The sequence below is a fragment of the Fringilla coelebs genome (genome assembly GCF_963513975.1).
Source record: "Fringilla coelebs genome assembly, chromosome: 3".
Taxonomy (NCBI): Eukaryota; Metazoa; Chordata; class Aves; order Passeriformes; family Fringillidae; genus Fringilla; species Fringilla coelebs.
Window position 1 is genome coordinate 54,059,713 of NC_140030.1, and position 24,071 is coordinate 54,083,783.

A 24,071-nucleotide genomic window follows, 5' to 3' on the forward strand; every position below is an offset into this window, starting at 1 on the left:
TAATGTCATCCAGAAGGATCTCAAAGTTACCTTGAATTAAAAAAAAATTAAATCGTTTCACTTCAACTCTTTCATTAGCATGTCCTTTTCAAGTCTTTCAGCACAAAATTAGTAACATCATTAACTGTCTGCTTCCCTATTTGCCTAACCCTAAAGAAGGACTACTTAGGGAAAAAAAATGCAATAGGAAAAATGTTTCCAGCACGCTGCCCACTAATTCTAGCATGCTCGTGCTTATAAAAGGTTTCCACATGCTATCCAAGGAAAGTTACAGACTGACACAAAATAATTGGTAAAAGGGGAAGCATACATACTAAGTTCACTTCAGTAAGGAATGTAGATTTGATTACCAATTCTGACCTTTCACCACTTGAAATTGCAGAAGGAAAATAATGTCACAACTACAGGCATGCAAAACCCTTTAAAGTAACACTGTAACCTTTTAGAACAGTTGAAAACAGATATTAACAAAGTGTCAAAGAGACCACAGGAGGCATAACGCAGGAGGCAGGAGGAGGTTTACACAGAGGAGGCTTACAGAGAATACTGCCATTTGAGTTGGTTAAACCAGCATATGGCTGAATATGACAGAGCACAATTTATTGGTTTTCTTCTAGGACTTCTGGCAACAAGCATTGCACAGTGTTTCAGAATGAAATAAATTGCATCCTTCCCCCAGAAGTGGATAGAGAATTCTGGAGAATTTCCAACATTTTAGCTGCAGCTGTAACTGCAGGGAGCCCAGGAAAATAGAGTGGGCACTTGATCCTTTCTAACCAACAGCAAGCAGTCAACCCAAGCTAAAGCAAAACACACGGCCTTAACTCTGAAGCCCTACAAAGCTACCCAGACGTGTCTGATGGGGACAAAATTGTAAGGTTTGCCAGTAAACCAGATAACAGATGAAGGGAAAACCCAGGGGCACGATTTAATATTTATCACCTTACCTAGTGGCACACCAACTACAGCCTCCACCCTCCGTGTCCGTGCTCACCTGAGCCACAAAGCCAAGGATGTGGAGCTCTCTCGGGTCAGGCACCAGCCCGGCACTGCCGGGATCGCCGCTGGCCCCGCTGCCTCCCTGCGGCAACAGCATCGCTCCTGGCCCTCCCTTCCACCTAAAGGGCACCTCAAGGAATGGGTTCCTGCTGGATCATCTGGCTGGACTGGCAAACCAGGAACAGGCAGGTTCATGCCAAGGAAAGGAGAAGAGAGAGACGCCGAGAGAAGCGCCAATTCAGGTCATCTGCCAAGGAACCCACTCCTAACCCTATCTCAAGGAAAACCAGAAAAAGAAAGACTGCTTGGCACGTTAAACCAGATGCATTCACAGTTTTGAGTTATTTAGACAGCAGTCAAAATCTTCTCAAGTTTGAGGAGAAGTTTAAAAACCCCTTACTTCCACATTCCATTTGTAGAAACAGAGTAGGATTGAAGACACAATTACCATAACCATGTACATTCCAGAACACTTAAACCTGTATGTAAAGTTCAGCCCAAAGTCTCATGACAGCCTAAAGCTACCATGAGTAATACTACCTTCCACAGCTCACTAGGCAAGCTTCAGCCAGACTCTTCTCACTTTCTTTCTAGTGCCTTCACAGGGAAGTTGGTTACCTTCCTCAGAGGCTGCTAAGCAGAAAGGTCACAGAAATACTAAAGAATACAGGCAAAAGCACAAATCCCCGGTGCCAGGGCAGTCTGGTACGCCAACAAATCCCAAAAATACACTGTAAGTTCAGCTCCAAATTATACATTAGGCCAGACAAATCTATAGCCTCAGGATGGAATCAAACTTGCAGATGATAATCCTAGAAAAATGCAGAAATATACCACCTGAATAAATAATTTTTCAACTTGCCAGCATGAAAAGTAATCATTTCAGTTGAGTCATGGTTTCTCTCCTGGTTTCCCTTCTGTTTGCATTAGTGAAAGCAACTCGAATGAGTGCTCAATAATTAGAAGACAAAACAGAGTAGGGGTAATAATAATAAACTAATATGCAGAGAAGTAAAAATTACATAGGGATGCTTACGTGCACCTTATTGACAACTTTTAAAATGTTCCTTGTCTCATGTAAAAAGTGGAGAGTGAATAATTTTTAATTCACAAATTTGCTACAGGCAGTTATAGTTTCAGAGAAAACAGGTATAACAATTTTGCAGCACTGCTTCGGCAATGCTTGAAAGATTCCTTGTTTAATTAAGATGTTCCAAGAAACACAAAAGGGGAAATAAAATACCAATCTTCCTGAATGTAAGCAGATTTTTTATTACTTTTTTTCTTCTAACAATGCCAAATGCTCTATCAAATTGCCTCTCTCTCTACATTAGAGGCAAGCCTGAAAACAAAAGCATTCAGACTCCTCATTTCTTTCCCTCCCTGTTCAAGCTAAGAAGTATGTAATATCCATAACACACATGGCTCCACAGTGAACTGTGACTTCAAAATACTCACTTGACAATGAAGAAAGCCCCAAGGTCTGTATTTGTAGGAATAAAGCAGATCATACTAATCTGGCTCTAGGAATTTCAAGACTGGTATCATATTGCAAGTGGCTACCCACTTGAACATAATTTCTCCTCAGGTTTTTCTTTCTACTTGAACTGCCAGCAGTGTTAACTCATTCAAGCAGCACACATTACCACTACAGAATCCTAGGAAAGCCCAGGATCCTACAAAGAACAACCTTCAATACATGAAACTAAACAGAATTTAAATTTAATTAGTTTTGAAATCATTCTAAACAAACCAGTCTTCAGCTAGCAATTTGGAAGCCTACCCACTATATTTGGAATTATTTTACAAATGCAGTTTTGAAAGCTAAGAAGTTTTTCTTTTATTCAAAATAGCAAGCCAAAAATGGGACAGATTTTTCTTGTGAATGAGAAGTTTTAACTGGAAACCACAAAGTTTATGCTAATTGATTTGGGTAGTCTGAAGCAGTCACTGAATGGGGTTGCTTAACTTTCCTAACCACAGTCAGTTTAAAAAGAATAATCAAGAAAAACCCTTTAGAGTTGAATCATTTTCTCAGAAATTCCAAGAAACTAAAAGTTTCAAGGATGTTCAGTAAGATGTAACACCTCCAGTATTCAAGAATGGCACTCAAAGGTCTAGGCCAGTAAGTAGTATCATAAAATTTTCTTCCTACTTCTTTTAAATCACATAGAGGGGAGAAAAATATAGAAGAATAATAAGAAAAATGAAAACAGTCATTCTACTGAACAAAATCCCCTTGTTCTGGTGCTTCAATTGTTTGTTGGCTTCTCATACTTTCCTCATTTCCATTAATATTGTGGGGTTTCCTATTTAAAGAAACATCTGGATCATGATTATTCCTGAATTTTTGAATGGCAAGGAGTGATCATCCATAATGTATTGTACAAAAAAAGAAAAAAATAAAACATATCTGAGTCAATAGTACTATCATTTTGATGGGAAATATTATGAGCAACCAATGGGAGAGATGGTTTCCCCCCACTAAGGAAACTTGAGCTCCTGTCTTTCTCAAAGCAGAACTTTAAAACAAACATTTTGTGATTATCTGCATATTTGCCCTCAGCATATATTTTCATGACAACAGGTTGCTAGTCCTCTACAGTCTTCCAGAGCGTGCATCAAAATCTTCATCAGAATGAAAATACAAAGCATGCAAAAGAGGACCAGAAAGTGACAAAGCAGGACAGTGCACAATAATGCACACATGAGATATAGAAGTGGAAGCAAAATCCTACAATCACAGCTGTCTCCAAGGTTAGTGCTATGTAAGCCTGAACTGAAAGCACCTTAAATGAGGGACTGTTCCTCCAAATGTAGTAAAAGCAATATTAACTAATTGACACTGGATCATCTTTACATGTAGCACGCATCCCAGAACAGAAGGCACTTTGTCCACAGAAAATTGCTGAAGAATTCTGTGCTAGCTAAGTGAAAGAGAACTCAATCCAAGAGAGCTCTTTTAATTTTGCAATTAGGCACTAAGAAACACAATAGCCAATCAAAATTACTTACTTGGATATTAACATTTTACACTGAACCTACAGAAAATTACAACAAAATTTTTGCACTGATCGTCTAGGAAACAAAAGCATCTATACTTCTGGAATGAAAGGCTGCATCCATTTCATATTCACAAAATTCATCACTCAATTTATCATATGTTAAAACAAATACAAACAGGTAACTACTTTTCCCAAATACCAAACAGTCTGAATATATTAACTCAAAAAGTTTTGACAATATGAATTAAGCTTGTTTCACAAATACCAATATACATCACATCAAACACACCATGCACAAAGGTGTTATTCTGTGGGTTGAGTTTGAGGGTTTGGGAGGGAGGGCATGTTTCCCTTGGTAAGCAGAAGCCTGTTTCTTGATTTTTAACCATCAGAAGGTTGCCAGTAACAACTTCAGAGCACACAGCTTCAAGTAGACTTAAACTAATCCCTTCCAGAATCTGCCGACACAGCGCGCTCCTGCCCGAGCTCCCGCTGGATTGGTCAAAGCGGCTGAAGGAGTTAAGTCCCCCCTTTGCTAAGCAGAAGCACACCCCCTTGGCAGAAGCAAGGCCATCCACTGTGGTCACAAAGGACTAAACACACTTCCCTCTCCATGATCTGCATGTTGGTTTCAAGCTCTGGCCCAGATTATTGGAGCAGACAGTCATGGATAACAATTCCTTAAATTGCCACGAAACAGATCACTAGATGCCTTGGGGACCTTAGCTATCTGAAGTATTTCTGAGGCTAAAGCCAAGGTTTCTCAAAGAAAGCACTACACACATGATAAGTCAGTCTTGCTGACAGACCTTAATGCCATACCTTCAGTTAAGTGACTGCTGTTTGTTGGGGACACCCCTTCATACACACCTCCTTTTTGATAACTTTAAAAATAGCCTCGTTCTAAAAGCTATGCAGTCTACACAGCTCAACTTGAATAAGCACAATATATCATCTGAGTACATGCTTCTTCTCATGTAAATTCAGTGGAGAACCTGGAAAATGTACCTCCCTGATATACTGAGGAGAAAGGTTTAACAGGGCCTTCAGAGACCTCCCAAAAGAGAAGGATAAAACTGGGGCTCAACGTTAAAAAACAGATTTGATGTTTATCCTCAGCAGAGCAAGGAAGGGCTGAATCATGTACCTACCATATTTTAATCTTGACAAAAAAGTGCTTGTGTATCATAGGATGACACATTGGAACAATGAAAATTAGTCTAAATTATCTCTAAATTCATTTTATTTCACTTTGAAAAACTTGTATAGCCTCTCTTCCCAGAATTAGTCTACTTTAATCCAATTTACCTTAATCCATTCCTAAGGTGAATTATACTAAACTGAATTTTAATACGACATTTTAATACTGAATGAAAGCAACCCACATAGAATTTGAACGTGATTTAACTAAACTGTTTTTAATTAATTTTTAATTTGAATTTATTTGATTTGACCTTATTGTCACCTATGGACACATCACCTTCACACATGCTTTGAGAAACGATCTGACAACAGAGAGAAATTTATCTAGAAACATTTCTCTGACAGGCAGAAAACTTTGCAGAAGGTGTCCTCTGTGTTGGAAAGGGAGTGTTTCATTTCACCACCTCCTTTAAGAAGCCAAGGGTTAAACAGGCTTAAGGGGTTTTTCCTCAGCAAGCATTGAATACAACTGTAAGATGCTTCTTTTGTGGAACAATGGAAATCACATGGAAGAACTTCCAGACACCCTCTCACTAGGAGAGATGTACTTTCCAAATAGCAGCAGCAAGAAGTCTAACTCCAAACCTTTGCTGTCTTCATGCTTGATGTGCAGGGTGAATCAAGTTTATAAATGAGTTTGCATGCAGAAGCATAAATCTTGCCCAACTCACAGAGTTACAGGTGGGGAGGAAAAGTAAAAAAAGCAAAGTCCATGTGCTTCTGCAAACCCATTCCTGGGTTATTTGTGAATGTATCATTTCACAAAAGAAAAAAAAAACCCAGTCTGACTGCTCAAGAAGGAGCAAAGGTTACGAAAATGTCTCTCTGGAGCAGAGACCAACCAACCTTTCTGCCAGGCTGGAGCACTTTCAACCTGCATCGACCTGTTCCCACACCCCATGAAATTGCAGGCTACACTTCTCCTAGAATCAAAGAAGTGTTGCTTCTAAGACACCTCTGGAGGCCATCTAGGCCAAATACCCCCTTCAAAGTAGAATTATCACCAAGACTATAACGTCAGCCACAGCTTTGTCTAGCTGAGGACTGAAAGCCTCAGTGGACAGGGGTTGCCCTGGGCAGTCTGTTCTGCTCCACCACCCTCCTACATATGAGCAAAGTTTTACAGTGTTCAAGCTGAGCCTCCCAAGCTGCAATTTGTGTCTACTGCCCCTTGCTGTATTACTTGCTGCTATCAAAGAGATCGTCTCTGTCATCTTCATAAACACCCTTCAAGTTTTTGCAACCTCCTGTTAAGATTATCCCCTTACTCTTCTTCATCTTGAGACTAAACAAGCCCAGCGCCCTTCAGGTGCCCCTTGGAGATCACACCATCTAGGTCATACAATCCAGGCCCCAACCTCAATAACTTCCCAAGAGACTTCAGCTTTTCCACATCCTTCATGACTTGGGAGAAGGCAAGAGGCACAATTCCCAACAAAATACTCCAGACTTACCTCTCCAGCACTGAATAGTGGGGCACAGCAGTTTGCCACAATCTGCTGGCTACAATCCTCTCAGTACAGTGCAGTATGCCATTCACTTTGTTCAGAAAAACAAAAAATTTACTAAAAGCCCCACAGAAACAAACAAACAAACAAAATCAAACAAACAAACAAATTCCCTGCATGTATACCCAGCCAGCCATCAACCACAAATCCCTTTCTTGCAGGGCATCACCCAGCCAGTATCCAGCCTGTACCCACAGGTATTCCTGCTGCCAAGACTGGCCCATGCACTCATGTTCTCGGTCCAGATGGCCTTCGCAAGTCCACTCAAAATTAAATCATAAATCTGAAACTATTCTGGCCTGCATAAATATTCCATGTGTCTGGATTACCACAGCAGAAGAAAGAGACACCACGACCCACTTTGTAAACTGTGCCAGTTCAACAACAGACAGCCCCCAACAGCACCAGGAGCACTGGTCACCCTCCAATAAAAAACTGGCATTGAAAATGGAATAAATGGTAGAGTAGGTATTGTTACTATAACATGAATTACAATTACGCTCTTCCTTTGAGTGCCTGGTGAAACACACACCTTTGATAGCTGACATCCACATGGCTTCTAGCCAAAGCAAACCTATACACCTGAAAGATGTGATGCTAAAAACTGGGGATGCGGGCGAAGATTTGAAAATTTTTCGTCATCTTCAGATATACCCAATGTGCAACCAAAGATATCTCATCTGGATTTGTATTTTGAGACGACTAGTTTTATGTATTTCCACTCCCTTGACTTCTGTGAAAACAGTCACTAAGATAACTTTAAAAAAAAAAAAAAAAGGGAGGCAAGTCAAGCGTTAAATACTGTATTTAACTGAACTGTTAAAAAAATTCCACTGTTTTCTAACAAATAAGCAATGAAAAGATTGCACTTCTCTCCTTCTAAAGGGCAATCTCATCTCAAACTCCATGCTTTTGGGAGCTGTTGTACTAACAGAGGTAGGGAAAAAACTGTCTTGTATGTCAACAATATCAATCCCCCATTGCTTAATCAGAAATCTGATCTGCTTATTAGTTACATGTAAAAAAGAAGATTAAATATAAGAAGAGCGAACTTGCCACAATATGCTTTGCAACATTAATAAAACGTTCAATAATAGTTTTGTTGCTAAGTCTGCTAAAGTAAAATGTTCAAATGGCCTTGGAAGAATCTATTTGACAACAGAGTGTAAGTCTCTGATAGAAAGTCAAGGCTACTTCCTATCCAAGTCCCAAAAGATGATCTGCTTGATATGGAGAATGCATGTTCATCTTCTTTGCAAATCACATTTTACTTAGTCTGTGTGGTATTAATCTCCATGGCAGTGGACACCTCCGGGAAGGTGCAATGGTTCATCTGGTTCTGGTCAATTCCTGTTTTAATGTAATTTCCAGGTTGCACTCTTCACACATAGTGAGATATTAAACTCTATAGGGGCAGACATCTCAGCTGGCCTTAGCACACAGCTTCCCTCCTTCGGGCCAGTTCCTATTGTAACTCTAATTTCCTATGATTTATATTCCATTTTCAAGTTTAATATATTCTGCTTCATTTTTATCAGCAAGTCTTCTCTCCCTCTCTCTCTCCTACCTCTTTTCAGATGTTTTCACAGGAAAAACTACCCATTTGGTCCCTTTTACTAACCATTTCCCTCAAAATCATTGTGATGTTATTGCCAGGTTGAGATGTTAGTGGTGTCATTGCCATCAATGCTATTGCAAACACACTGACAATGCTTGCCTTATTAAGGACTAGCTCTCTCAGAGGGGTATATTTTTGTATAGCCTTGCTTCATATAAAATTTCACTTACCTGTTGTAGGATGGGATAACCCCACACCTAGGTAACAAACTAGGATATAAACTAGAACATAAGAAATTAAAGCAGAATGACTTATTGTATACTCTCCAATTGCCAGTCAACTCTGTGTCCTAAATGAGGGGTGTAGGACAACAGAAATCACAGGAACATCATGAAGCAAAAGTATTTCAGGTCTCTCAAATATTAGTATCATAATGGGCAACACAATCTCAGAGAGGAAAACAGAACCAGAGATCTTTAGCCTGCATGATATCTGCCTCAAACACTTTGAGACCAATCTTTTCTCTTCCCAGCAAAATATAAAGCGTTGTTTGAATACAGTATTTAATTTCACTATCTAAACATGCTTTCAGTTTTCCCTGCCAGGTTAGCTTCCCAGGCTTGAAAACACTCATCACTAAATTAACACATCATCATCATCTTCATCTCTTATTTGTTCACCACTTGAGAAACCTACTAGCCAAACATTAAAAACCACAACAGAGAGGCATGTTTATGAAAAGGGCAAGAGACGCAATTTCAAAAATATTGCTACTTTTTCAGAGCATGTTCTTCAATTTTTTGTCCCATTGATTTTTATACACTCTCTAGCAGAGGGCCTGTCTGGTCTCCTCCTTTTATTTTTTTTTTTCCTTAAATAAACTGTACCTGTATATTGGGAATTTGGTTCAAAAGACAAGGAAAATAAATGCCTTGATTGCCTCATTTACCATTAATTTGTTTCTCAGCAAAGCTGCTGTACATGTGAACTTCACCACCACAGTCAGAGACAAGCACACCAGAAGATCCACATCTGAAATGCTCCAACAATTCTCTGGGAAGCTTGATTCAAAGTTAGTAGACTATGCACCATGAGATCCTTAGGAACCCAAGACACCAGAAAAAAGGACCCTACCAGAGAAGACCACAACATCTGAGGTAACCCTGCTTGGCTACATCACCTGCAAAGGTTCCAGGTGTCTCACTATCTCTAAGGCTTCAATTCAGCAACCAGCATCTACTGCCCTAAATTCTTGTCAAGGCAGATACAGCCATAGTCTGTCTAAGACACAGCAAAACAGAATTGCCCTGGCAGGTACTAGTGTCACAGATAAAACTGGCAAGATCCTTCTAACTTCTTGCTGAAGCAGCTCATAAGATTCCAAGAGCAAAATACAGTGCAGATAAGTGTGCAGACAACTTTACTCAAACATAACCTTACTTTGCCTTTGGAAATCATTTTTTTACCGTTTCTTTTCACAGACATTCATGTAAAAGCTGGAATTGAAAAAGGATGACTTCCTAGTTATCCAAGCCTTTCATTCAAAAGTTTTTGGAAAGCAAACTGGAATACACTTCAGAACATTTTTCCAAGCTTTGACTTCATTTAATTTTACCAAGCATTTGCATTTTCATACATGGTTATTGTTGTCTGTTAGGCTGCTGTCTTCTGCAGTCCATTAGCCAGTTTTCAAACGCTGATTACAGTCCCCTATTAAGAATATCTTCTTTGCCCATGCATTTTATCTCCTGCTATTATAACATTTCATCATGCCAGAATCTGTAAATTGTGTCTGAGAACAAACTAGTGTGTCTCTTAGGTAAACTGATCAATCATATATGAAAGAAATCAAAAATACTCCAGGGACCTAGATGTATTTATATGTTTTACCATGCATAAACACATTCATCAAACAGCCACTGGGTCCATTTATGAGCTATACATCAATTACTGAACATTTACATAGAAGATACTATCATTGGTAGTTTATCTTTTATACTGCTAAAGGCAAATCCTCTTAATTACAACTTATTTAGCCAGAAGTTTTTAATATGTGCAACTCTAATGTTCTTAATGTTGTTACACTTTCTCTACTTTTTCCCCTGACAGATTACAGAAGTTCTGAGGTTCAATCTCACTCTTTTTCTAGATTGTGTTCTGAACTGCTAAAGTATAAGGAAATAGCAACTTCTCTGGGCCTAAACATAGCAAAAGTAATCTTTTATAGAAGGACCCATTTTGCTTAAGTACGGAGACCACATAATGCCTGCTCTTTCTTAATTCTTATCCAAAGAAATGCAAATTTATTCAGATGCCTAATTACTGTAGTTGAGATATAGTAAACAAGCAGATAAGAGAGAATGTAAAAGAAGGACAGGAAGAATACTATGATAAACAATACACAGTCATCTTGGATGCAGAATGTCTCAAAAAAGGATTAGGAAATAAAAAGAAACCAGTTTTACCTGGATTCCTTCTTGACAGGGCCTTTTTAATATAGTAAACAGGAAGATAAACGTACCCTGATCTGGGAGTTTAAAAAACCCCACACCAATAAAACAAAAGGTAAGCAGACACTCAGAAGAAACCGGAGAATTATCAAGAAATTGACAAAATCCCCTGCCTGCCCATAATTCAGTCTTAACTGAGAAGGTATTCATCCCACAGGCAGGTAGGCTGGCTTGTTTTTCTGACCTCTTTCACCTGGCAAAACACTCAACATACAGTATGAGCAGAGCTGTTTAGAATTTTATGTATTACTGCCCACAAACCTGTTAGTGCAACAAGCTAATGATAAAATATGAGTTATTCTTAAAGTACCAAAAGCTGAAGAGCAGCAGCAAGGATGTGGGCTTATTGTCCTTTCATTCTCAGGTCACATTTTCTGTCTTCTAGAGAAAAAAAGGCATCCTCATCATTCATGGCACAGTTCTGAAGAAACTCATCAACTTCAAGATTTCTGCAATGGATTCACAAATCCCTTTTGCCGCTTCTTAATTTTACACTTTCTTCTTCAAATCTATTTTGTTTAATCAGCTGAAATGCTGCCACCATCACAGGATGCAATCCTCAACCACAAGACAGTAACTGATGTGGAAAAACATGTAAGAGGACTTGGGATCTTCATGGTTAAAGGACTTATTTATTACAAAATTGTGATGCCAGTACTTAATGTTGTCCTCCAAAAAATACGAGAGCAGTTGCTTTTCCTTTAAGGACAAAGGAGTAGTGCACTAATGCCTCCTTTATAATTCACAAATCAAAGTAAGATTATGTTGTTTTCCCATTTTCAAAGTATTTTTCAAGGCAAGAAATTCTCCAAAACTACTTTCCACTACAGCTTTGTTGCAAGCACTACACAAGCAGTGCCCAGGAAACAGCACTTGGTAAGAACTTAACAAACTGTCTATTAGGTAATCAACATCAGTACTGCTGTGCACTTCAAAAGTGAATAAAATTGCTATTTTATTAGGGAAATAAATAAACATTTACCAGCTTCATTCAGCTGTGTGTCCTCTGGGGACTGCCTAATATACAAAGTTAGTAAATGTGAGCATTTTCTTTGGCTTTTGCTTCCACTTGCTAATGCTGGGGTTTTTTTAGGTTTAGGTTCACAATGCAAATGTTTCACGTCCAAGTGCAGTGGGAGTTTTTTGTTATTTTCTAATCACATATGCACTTCCACTAAAAGACAATTTTCTAATTCTTTCAACTTCTTCATCGCAGAATAAGACTGGCCCATTAATTTAAGGCTGCTTTTTACTTAATAGCTGTTTAAAGAGATGGATGGTCAAAATTATTTCCCAGAAACTCAAATTATCTAGTGCTTGTTTTCATTCCCAGTCCATGCTTAAGCAAACAGAGAGAGATGTTTATGCTTAGCATCTGGACACTATCACTATGCAAGCAAAGCAATCCAACAGATTATTCCAGTATTCCTAGGGTCTGTAAATGTCATTATTAATCACTAACACTACTCTTTCAGGTTCACAGCCTCGTCACATAGCCCATAAAGCCCAGACCAAGGATTTTAAAATACATGGTTTCTGTGAATCTGAAAGTAATGTACCGACTCCCCTCTTCTGAATGCTCATAAAGAACATCTGTGCAGTCTCTCTAAACAAGAGCATAATCTTGCCCTTCCAAAATGCTGCTTATTTAACTCAGCTCCTTGATCAACATTTGACAGAAACACCAATAAATCACCAAAAGGATTGAGCATTTGGAGCATAAACCCAAAAAATACAGGTAAGTGAGCCAGAGGGAACAACCACCACCCCCAAAAAAGCTGCTTAGTATATCCATTTCAATGCCTTTTAAACAACCTACAAAATGAGTCTGGTAGTTAACTGCTGCTGTGCAGACAGCAGGATACACAAACTGGCCAGGAACTCTCTCATCCCTGGAAAGAACTGCAGACCTGGAAGCACTTCATACCTTCAACATGACTCAGAAGGAGCTGTTAATCTACCCTACAGTACTTAACCAAGTCAGCATACAGGTATTTCAAATGAAAGGAGAAAGAAGGGGAAAAAAGAGGGGGGGCGGGGGGGAGGGAGGAGGAAAAAACTACTGTGAATAACACACCACCTAGGAATGCAACACTTTCCCACTTATGTAAGAAGAATCAAAGCATTAAACCATTAAACTAACTTTATCAAAGGAAAAAGTCGACCACAGCGGCTAATAACAGCATATAGAGTAAGTAACTACTAACAGAAGTGGTTGAAAAATATTAAAAGGTAACACAAAAACCAATTTGATTAACAACTTCTCACTTCCAGGTTTCAGCCACCTCAGTCAGGAAAAAACCCCACCTTTAAATCTCTACATGCTGTGACATTACACCCATCTATTTAGCCTGTGTCTACCCGGAAAATTATAATCCCTTTCTTTACCAAGCTTCTTTTCAACTGATTCAGAAATCCAAATAATTACACACTAAGGGTTTTGCTCTCACCTGAAAAATGTCTTTCCATCCTTACATATCTACTTACACTCTTATAAGTAAGTAGAGCAAGGACATGAAGGATTTTGTTTGTGGTGGGGGTTGTGAATGGTTTGTCATGCTGTCTGAAAAGAAAGGTAGCAAGAAAGGAAAGCCAACCCTGCAGAGATTTACAAATGCAAAAAACTTAATATAAATAGACCTTTTGCACTAAACAAGACCACACACACAAAGTATTCATATGCTGAAGAGCTGGCAAGCCTGTGGAATGAGTTTGCTATTTCTAGGATTTCACAGATTGAGTCAGGACTGATTGCTGGTAAAAAACTAACTGCAAAAAGAATATTTGTTTGGCTTTTCTGAATTGACTAAGGAAAAGACCATTTCATTACACTTCTGCTGTGCGTGAGTGGAAAGCCTTTTTTAACTGGAAATTTACTAGCCGGAAAAGTGAACGTGGAATGCACCAAACAACGTTGTCACATCAACAAAGACAGATACAGCTAACCAAAGGAGCACACAAAAACTTTATGAAAAGTGATATTTATACTCAACTGTTTATTTATACTGTTTATACTTAACCATTCTGAGTAAGGAATCTCACCTACCTTCCTTCACTTATGGCACGAAACTCCAACATTAAACTCTTCCAACAGAACCCAAGGAGAGCCAAGGAGATTTTAAAAAGGAGTGGGAGGGGGCTGTTGCAAATGCGTGTTTAAGGTCACTTAAAGATTCACCCTCCTGGGGCCGGGCTGGGGAGGTGGGAGGGGGATGCACCACCACAAGGACAGGGAGAACAGGGGAAAATGACATCCCACTTCTTTCTTCAGGTATGGGGGAAAGGACTATGGGAATGACCGTTTGGTTATTTCGAGACTGGACTGGGGTTTTTTGTTTATTTAACATTCTTTTGAAATCAACACCATTATCTTCTCTGGAAAACTTATGACAAATAGCACTGAAGTTAAAACAACAAAGCTTTGGTATGTACTGTCGACCATAAAATGCATATGATACTCAGACTTGAGGATACTAATTGAAGAGATACCTGAAAAAAGTATATTCTTCAACTGTAAAAACACATTTCTTTTAAGGAATCAGAAGTTGAACAAAATATAAGACTGCCTTTGGTATTTTTATAAGAAATCATCCCTTTAAAGTATTTTAAATAGAGTGATGGCAGTCAGCACTGACAACTTAGTCAAGAACTCAGTCACATTTCTTCAGCACTCTCATGGCTGATAAGTGCTTTCACATTTACAAAGAAGAGGCAAATAGGGTGACACTGGGAGAACCAAGACAACTGATACCATTTTGATCTTACTCCAGCCTAATACCACAGAGATAGGATACAGATATAATGGAGTGTCAAAATATAAAAACAGAGCATTTTTCTATTTAATAGCAACAGGTCTACTCTCTGCCAGGTCCCATAATTTTAATTTTTCACTGTAGTGAAGAAGACAAAAGCAGTCTAAAATTTCAGTGCTTCAATAGACTTTTCTTTTTTACTTAAAACCATAAATCATTTAAAACCAGCAAATATCATAAACCACAATCTAGGGCTCACAAAGAAACACAACTTCTATTTGGAAATAGTAATAGAAAAAATAGTTCAAGAAGTCAGTTATCCAGTCAAAAATTTAACTCTGAGCAGTTTTGAACTCATTTGAACTACAGACACCATTATTCTCCATAGTATTTTTCTCTTCTGATTAATATTCGTCAGTCATTTTTACTGTTACAGAGCAAGTGTTTACACACAAAAGAAAGTATGCAACTCCACCTCAAAATAAATTGAGTAACCAGTGTGTAATAATTAGAATGAACATACCATAACTTAATTGCAACAGAACTTCGGTTTAAACTATTCAACAGTGTCTCATAAGTCAGTAGAAATAATTTCATGACATGGTAGTTGAGAAATGGACTCTTTTGCTACTCAATTAATAAACATAATCACATGTTTTTAGTAAGTGGCAACAGAAGTAAATGACTTTCTGACAAACTGAAAGGTCTAGTCTTTCATACACTAGCTAACAAAAATAACCTCATATTACTTTAGTGCTAGGCAAAGAATTGAATTTTTTCACAGCACCAATCCTCAAGAAATTAAATCCCTCCAATCTTTTACTTAAAATGCAAACACAACTTCCAACTACATGGCTTCCTAGTTAGAGCAGACTAAGTGACTCAAAACTACAAAGTTGGTATGCACTACAGGTGACTGCAGCTGGGTAGTTTGCATAGTTTTAAACTACTGGTTTGAAGCCACCTGTAGGCAAGGCTTACCAGGAAGCAGCACAAGGTAATGACCTTTCTGACCTACAAAATTATGTGTAGAAGGAATTTATGCTCAGCCAGATGATAGGAAATTGTCATCAACGCCATTTACCACTGCCCAGCTGGCTCACTCTGGCCGTTAAAAACCATGGCCATTTTTCCCTTTCAACCCACATTCACATCTCATGAGCAATCCTATTTAAAAACTCCAGAGGATGGTTAAGGACAGATCAGGCACAGAAAGATGTGAAATCACAGAAAGCAGCTTTAAACCAGTTCCTGCTGTGCTCCAAACTGGGTGTCACCACATCCTCTAATTCCAGCTGTGTATCTAGGTGTCACCTCCACTGAGTCCTCTATTGCTTGACATCACAATTGCTCTCTACTAAGTACTATGAATAGGCCACTCCTTGTTTACACAATTGTATAATAAATGCTTTAGCTATGTATTATAAGAAAAGAACACTTTTAAACCCAGTTTACTCAAAGCTGATGTCAGAAACACTAGTATAACACGGCCATCAGTTGGTGTGCAGTCAGCCAGAGCACAGCCTCAAACGCCTTCACATAGCCTAATCCCTCCAGCTCCAGAGTGAGCACCAAGCCTCTCTTCCCACCTCAATCCATGTCCTCCTGCCTGTTTGTACTTCCTTGGGTGGATGAAGTAGTGGCATGGTGGGCAGAGCGTAGATCCAGTGTGACTCAAACCAGTGCCAGGTTCACCTCACAGGAGCTGCACTGTGATGGCAGCTGTCAAACCCAGCCTTCCCACCCATCAGCCCCGTCCTCCCTTATGTCAGGTTTAGGTGGCTGCACATCTGCCAGTGAACTAATAGGAAACTAATCCCAAGCCCCATCTTCCCTTCAAGGAGATTCACAGAAAGCTAAAGCAGCCTCATCCACAGGCCATTTGGTGGCCAGACCTAGCACAGCCAAAGACCCAAGAGCCACTCAAGTGATAGAAGTACCCCCTCCGTGGCAGCAGTAATTTAAATTAGCTTAATGGCATAGGCAGATTGCAAATGAAGCTCCAAATCAGAGCACACACTTGTGGGAGCAGCACTACAAAGGCATCTTTCCATGACAATGATAAGCTATGACAGGCGGGATTCCATCAGCACCTGAAAACACAAGGTATGTCCTAATTGACTCAGCTAAGAGAACTGAAGTAGTTTTTTTGGAAGCTTCCTATTACACATTCAACAGGATCTATGTTGCAAAAGGAAGAGTAGAGATTTCACTAAAACAGTTGCTGACACTCAGTCACATACCAGCACCTGAGAGGTGAGATGACCTGGAGGATTGAATGACTGGATAGAGATCATAAAAACTCAAGAGCAAGAAGCAACACTACAGCAGTGCTGCAAATCTCTTTGCATGTTACTCCAGATACTGCCAATCTTTACATGTAAGAAGATAAACTCCTTTAAACTCACTTGTATTAACAAGAGCATATGAAGGAAGAGAAAAGAGGAAAACCACAGTGGTAAGCATTAAACTCTTCTGAACATTCAACATGAGGTCACAGGTTCTTCAAGAGCCTGGCTCAAAACCTCTCCTTCCTCCAAAAGGGCTGGTTAAAGACTCTCCTTCCCAAGAGTCCTGCTGTCCACTGGCACAGCCACTCCACAGACTATCATTTAATGCAATATCTCAGCTCTTCAGTAATGAAATAGTTCCATAAAAGTGTCAGCTCACAACCAGGAGTGAGACAAATGGTCAAAAAAGCCAAGCAAATGACAGGAATGATCACACTACAGATAGGGAACAGAAATCATTATTAAGCACTATATAAATCCATCAGGCAGCTGTCTCATGGATGCTCTGAGCAACGTAGAACTGGAACAGAAAGAGAAGGCTGATAAAGGATAAAAAGAAGATATGGAATGATAGCTTCACACAAGGTGGCTACAACTGGACTTTTCTGACTAGGAATAGTTGAAATAGTTGAAATAGAGCAGAAAAACCCTGTGTGGAATGAAGAAAGCAAAAATAGGAGGAATTATTATTCATATTATATTCATACAAGAGCTAGAATATATGAAATACAACAAGCTATTTCAAAAAACAACCATCAGAGACTGGATACTGGACAGGTGAACCTCTCACCTCATCCTGTGCAGATTTCTTGCCTCACCCACCTACCCTTGGGATTTTTAAATTTTTATTTATTATTCTAAGTAGATCCTAAATAAGAGCAAGACACCTTCCTTGTTTTAAGGTGCACTGTGTATATCACTACCACACTAATCAAGCAGTACTGTGATTCTCAGACAAAAGGGACTAATTGGGACTTCCAGGGTCATTGTGTTCAGGGTGCTTTCAATTTCACATGAATCAGTTCAGTTCCAATGAGAAGATTTATATCTATTGTATAATATGGCACCTGAAAATATAGATAGGCAAGTGATCTGTGAGCCCACAGTGCTATGGAAGGAGATTTCTATAAAAAAGAGAAGAAAACATTTGAGAAGGAAGTGATGAAAGCAGGAAAATAATTTCACTTCTAATTTCACTCATTTTCCATGTAATTTGTCAATACATTTGAACAGCTTGATGGGAAATAAAAAAGCTACTGATAAGTTTCTTATACATGCATGCCTACCTGCAGCAGTGTGTCTTGTATATCTTGCATGTATGCAAATTGTAGTACATTCAAGGTAATGTATGACTGAAGCATCTTTTGCTGTTCTGGCAGCAAAGACCTAATTTGAGTTTAATTACTTTAAAGTATTTTAGAATGTTTTCAAAGAGCTCCCAGTTTCTTCTACTACACAATTACAAACAATATATATGCTGGTTAAAATTTTAATATATTTCTCAGTAAGTATATTTAATGGAAAAAATCTATAAAACAAATAATATCTTCTACTTTATCACATTAAATTTCTGAGTTAGATGCACTCCCAAAGACAGACTATAACTATTTTATCAGGGGAAGGGGAAAAGATTAACTTAGAAATATTTACTCTTGCATGTTAATTTGTAACACTAACTAATTCACATGCAGAAGTCTAACTATTCTAATAAATGATTTGAACTCGTAAAACATACAGTGTTTTTTATGCTTAAGTGTCTCTATGGTCTTAAATATCACAGTTAAATAACTTCAGGTAAGCAGATGCATCTAGAGTTTTTATCCTCATATCTTTTATTTAGTAATTAAAAACTTCGCACACTTGCACAGACACCATCAGAGGCAGTGCAATGCATATTTCTATCAGCAGCTGACAAGCCAGCAGCATTCTTCAAAATTTTTTTTAAATATTCATTTTTTTTCCTTCAAAACTGAAAATATGCAAATTGCTAAAAATAAAATTTAAAAAATATAAGTTTAAAGTGATTGAGTTGTGAAAACAAGCTGAACTTGTTCTTTATCGAACTGTAGGAGTTGCAGATGAAAGGAGGTGCTATATAAGGAATAGCTAGACTTCAACAGAGAACACGCTGCCAAAACATTTTGGCCTAGATTCTGACAGGCACGCACCCAAGTTGAAGGGTCATGGAAAGCAGCGGTGTAAAGAAACAATCTACAGAGACCAGAAAACATTACACTGCGGATTAGGGCTGCGGCTGGGGGAAAGGGGGCAGGGGAGGAGGGCAGAGAGGAGCTGCTGGGGGGTTTGTTTGCTTGGGGTTTTATATTTGAAATCTGGGGAGAAAAACAAAAGATACAATGTCTCGATTATGTGCGAAGGGGGCGGTGAACATATACAGGCACAATTTCTAAGACAGCAACAAATTATAAAATGTTATAAAATGTATCTTGTTCTTTTTCCTAAGTTTCTGCAGCTCCTTCTCATTTGCTTGCATGGAATATGTTAGAAGGAAGAACAGACGGCAAACTATCACACACAGTTCCCGCAGAAGGCCAACTTTCAAAAAATTCATACTCTGTAATTTGATTAGACCCTTAATAAACATGTCCAAGAATTTTATGAAGAATGCTGGATCTTGCTATCGTTCATGCTCAGGAGTAGTACAGAGCATCATAAAAGGAAAATAAAAATCAAATTACAATGAGATAGAGATTTGTGAAAGGTCCAGACTGACTTAATACCTTCATTAACAACAAAGGAAAATTAACAGTTTCAATTCTTGCAATTCAGAGGAGAAGAATATTAATAAAAAGGGAGCTGAGATTTAGCTAGGTTTAGTTTAACCTGGAAAAGCACAGGCTTTTCCAAGCCATGCTGTGCATCCTCACCTCACATGTTACAGTGAGGATGGTGGAAGGCAGTCAAAGAAAGATGATTGCAAAACAGTACTCATGTTAAACAATGGAGATGCCTCGGTATAAAACAGATGCTCCAGTGTGCACCAAACAGAGAAACTTCTTATTGTAGACTATAGAAAGGCTCTCACTGGGACAAGTGAGCTGAAACTTTTGTGTGTGCATCCACTAACACCAAAACCAAGAAGTTTCACCAAAAAAATCACAAACACACACGCACACTCCTGGGACTGGCTTAAAGTAAGTAATGAAATAAAGTTTGTGGCAGTTATTAAATTCACTAGAGCATAGTTTTACTTGTGGGTATCAAATGTATTTAATAGGAGCGCAAGAGCCATACCTTAAATCAAGCACAATAACAGAACCAGCTACTAGCAACTGTATTCCACTACACCTTCAAAAATGTCTGAGTGTCTCGGATTAACAAACCTCTGACTGGTGCAACACATCAGTATTCTTGATCCTTGGCAATAGAAACTAAAGTCTCTAGCTGCTGACATGCTATACACACCAAAAAAAAAATTTAATCTTGTGTTTCCTAGATACAATTGTTCAACTCCTTGACAAGCTTCACCTACTCTGGTCAGAAGGATATTGAACATTCTTTTCCACTTACCTAACACATACCCCACAGTACCAACCTGACTGCTTGCACTTGCAATTCAAAATGGGCTGCATGCCACGTTTTCAGCATAAAATACCACAGACCATATAAGTTATCAGAACTTCCTACTCTCCTTACACCAGTGAACAAGCTTATAAAAAATCTTTACGTAAGTGTTATCTTTGGTGTTAACATTAGTCTGATGAGTTTGGAGTAAAGCAAAAATCACTGGTCTAACTTAACTATGGTTTTGAATGAAAAGATATTACGCATGGGAATATTTTATTTCAGCTGCTCCTACAACATACCAGCTGTATAGATGGTACATTTCCCTTCCCCTGGTAAAGGGCTCGTAGATGCTTACGTAATATTACAATTCTGATACAGAGACATTGAATTATACACACCAAAGCCAGACACAAGGATGGATGTAAGCTGGTCAGACCAGCACTCCTTCAGCATATTTCTTAATTGATGACATTTCAAATGTCTCAACTAAAAACTAATTTGTAGGAGGACCAGGAGGAAAAGAAGAAAAGCCCCCGACTACACATCAGTCCTTTAAAGTCTCAAGAGTGTAGATGCTTTTATTAACAGCAGTTTTCAAATGAGTATCGTATGATAAAGATCTCAAATGCTTGCCCAACCGATGCACCCGATGCAATTGCAAGTACTATTCAAACGAGGGGGGGAGGGAAGAAAGAAAAACGAGAGCCTTAAGTCTATTTCAGCCAGTCAGTTAGTCCTTGGTGTAATACTTCACGCCGCAAACAATAAGAGCACGTTCATAGTAAAGCTTCACCCCAGCAAACGAAAGGTGCTTCATAAACTACAGCGGAGCGGCTGAGGGTGACGGTCCGGCACACGCGTCCCCAGTGCCCCCGCATCACCCCGGCACAGCACGGGAGATGCTGCCCCCTCTTCCAGGAGCGGCCGCTCCAGCCCCAGGCTCTCTGCCCCGAGGCTCCGCCGGGGCCAACAACTCACCCCCGCGCCGGCCGCAGCTCCCACCGCCCGGCCCCGCGGGCTTTCATTCCGCAAAACCCCGTGGCGTTGGGCGGCCAGGGAGGAAGGGGCGAGAAATTCGCGGCTTTCACACAAAACAGACGCCGACCCTATCGGAGATTTCCCTCCCGTTTCTCACCCACCACTCTTTTTTGCATGTTGGGAGGGGGGATCCCGGTGGCCGGCGGCAGCTCGTGTCTCCCCGCCCCACGCCTCGGGGCGAGGGGAGCGGCCGGGCTGCGCTCTCCGCGCCAGGCAGGGAAACGCCGGGAAAAGTTTGAGCGGGGGAAGGGGCGACAACAGCTCCAACCCCGCCGGCACCTGGGAGGCTGGCCGGGGGAGAGAAGGAGGAGGAGGTGAGAAAGGGGAGTTTGTAAGGTGCCCGAAGCCCACGCTCTGCCCGCCCCTGCGAGCCCCGCTCCGGCAGTCTGCGCACACGCGTTGGTCGCCCACCGCGCCCCGCAGAGCGGAGGGGTTGGCGTGTGGGGCAGCCCCCCTGCAGTCCCACCGCCGCTCCTCGGGCGGGAGCCGGGTCCCGGACCATGCTGGACCTTCCCAACACTCTCCCTTTCCTTCCCCTCCCTTTCCCGGCAGGCAGCCCGGGCACGGCGCGACCCCGCCGCGCCGCCCGCCCGTACCTGGGCGCCTCGCAAGAACTCACCTGCCGAGAGCTGGGCCCGGGCCGCCCCGAGCAGGGCTGGCGAGCGGCCGGCCAGCAGGGCGAGCGCCGCCAGCAGCGGCAGCGAGGCGGCGGCGCCGGCCCCCCTGCCCATGCCGACTTGCGGAGAAGTTTCTGAAAGAGGCCGGTGCTGCCCCGGCCCGCGGCGGCGGGCGGAGCGCACCTCGACCGCCCCTCTCGCCGCGGCGCCTCGCCAGGAGAGCCCCGCGCCGAGGGGCGCCCGCTGGCCCCGGGGCCGCCCGCTGGGGCAGCCGTCTGCGGCGCGACGAGCGCGGCGGCGGCGGTGGCACCGATTCCCCTCGTACTCCGGAGTTACTTTGCTGCTGGGCGAGCGGGGCGGGAGGGAGGAGCCGAGCGCGCACGTCCAACCCCCGCTCCCCGGCACTTGGCACGGGGAATGTGGGACTCCGGCCCGCAGCCCGGCGCGGGCGCAGCGGCGCCCGGCAGCGCCTCCTGCTGCAGGCGCGGCGGCAGCACCGGCTCGGAGCGGCGCTGCTCGGATCGCCTCCGCTCCGCTCGGATCGGCTTCCCCTGGCGCGGCACGGCACGGCTTTCCCTGGCACAGTTCTGCTCGGCTCTTCTCCGCCCTCTCCGGCACGGCGCAGCCTGCCCCAGTGAGGCTCCGCTCGGCTCGGCTCAGCACGGTACCGGAGCAGCTACAGGCGGTTGTGCGAGCCCCCCGCTTTCAACCTCCCGCCTGAGGGAGACCTGCTGCTTCTGGAGGAGAAGGAGGAGAGGGGCGGAAGGGAGAGGGCGCCGGCTGAGCCGGAGGGGCGGGAGGTCGGGGCAGGGAGCGCGGCCGGGAGCGGCGGATGTCGGGCGCTGGTTTCGGGGGACGGTCCCCACGCCTCGGGTGGCCCCTGTTGGCTCATCCCGCTCTTGGAAACGCGATACGGATCGAGTAGCCAGCGTGGTATTATCAGCGCGCATCAAACAGCCTGGCTGTATCCTCGAGTCAGGGTTCGTGCTTTTGCTTTCTTTGGCAACACTTGTCTGGCTCCTAACGCCAGTAAAGGCTCATTGTTCTCAGTTGGAATGGTAATAAACAGTATTGCCATTATCCTATCATTTCCACGCGTGATCACTATCTGACCGTTCAGACAGGTCTGTGTGCAGCTGTGCGACTCTGACACCCGTGGGTTGTGACAAAGGATACTCTCTCCTGATCCAGACCCCAGGTATGCCCTATAATAAAGGCCTTGTTCTCTGTTTCTAAAAGCACTGCAGGTCGTTATGCTTCCAGAGCTTAGAACTCCAAAAAGCATTTGGAATAACAGGAAAAGTCACCAGTGCTGAAATTTATCTTTAAATAAACATAATCTCCTCAAATTATTTTAACTTATTTTTTATTAGATTTTCTTTTTCGCATGGCAACTTGTAATTAGAGATGTTGTATAATGGTTACAACTGAAACTGAAACCGCTGGAAACACACAGGTTTTATTGCAAATTCGAAATTCAATCCAGGTTCATCAAGGGTTTGCTGTGATTCAAAATCCTTTCCAGCCATTGTCTGGCAATTGATAGGTTTACCTTTAAGCCCCACAAGCCCTTAGGTTTTCACAGCAGAAAAAAAAGGGAACCACCGCCTGTTATACGAAATACCATGTCGTTCACACACGCCCAACCCTAAAAACGCTCTACACCTGGAAAACCCTGTCCTCCCTTTGGGTGGAGTGGCTGAAAACCCACTTGCATGCTTACCCTGAACTGTAAAATGATGTGCTTCGGTGAACACTGACTCTTTGTTTGAACTTCAAGAAGAATGGGAGCTGTGTGAGATGATCTCATGACACCCAGTATTTCAGGCAGGATCAGCCATGTGCCAGATGAGAAATTTTTCTGAGCGAGGTGAAAGAAAGAAAGTGTGCCAGGCCAGCTTCTGATGCCTGAGGATACATGACCATTTCTCTTGCTAATGAAAGAGATGTACCAAGTCACACTGGTGTGAAGGAGTACGTGATCTGATGCCTGCCTTCATGCCGGGAGCTATACAACTAACACTGTAAAAGTGGCTTCAAGCCGGATAACTCGCGAGTTGTT

The 24,071-nt window shown here is 41.6% G+C and overlaps 1 protein-coding gene across 2 annotated transcripts in view; it reads right to left on the reverse strand.

Annotated features, from left to right (window-relative positions):
* The window catches only part of PTPRK (protein tyrosine phosphatase receptor type K), a 374,688-nt gene extending 352,355 nt beyond the window's left edge, over positions 1-22,333 (reverse strand). For both annotated transcript variants that reach the window (XM_084201677.1, XM_084201678.1), the window contains exon 1: positions 22,012-22,333. In XM_084201677.1, coding sequence (XP_084057803.1) covers positions 22,012-22,123 — 112 coding nt within the window. In that variant the 5' untranslated portion in view covers positions 22,124-22,333. The remainder of the gene's footprint in view (positions 1-22,011) is intronic.
* Between the last annotated feature and the right edge of the window lie 1,738 nt (positions 22,334-24,071).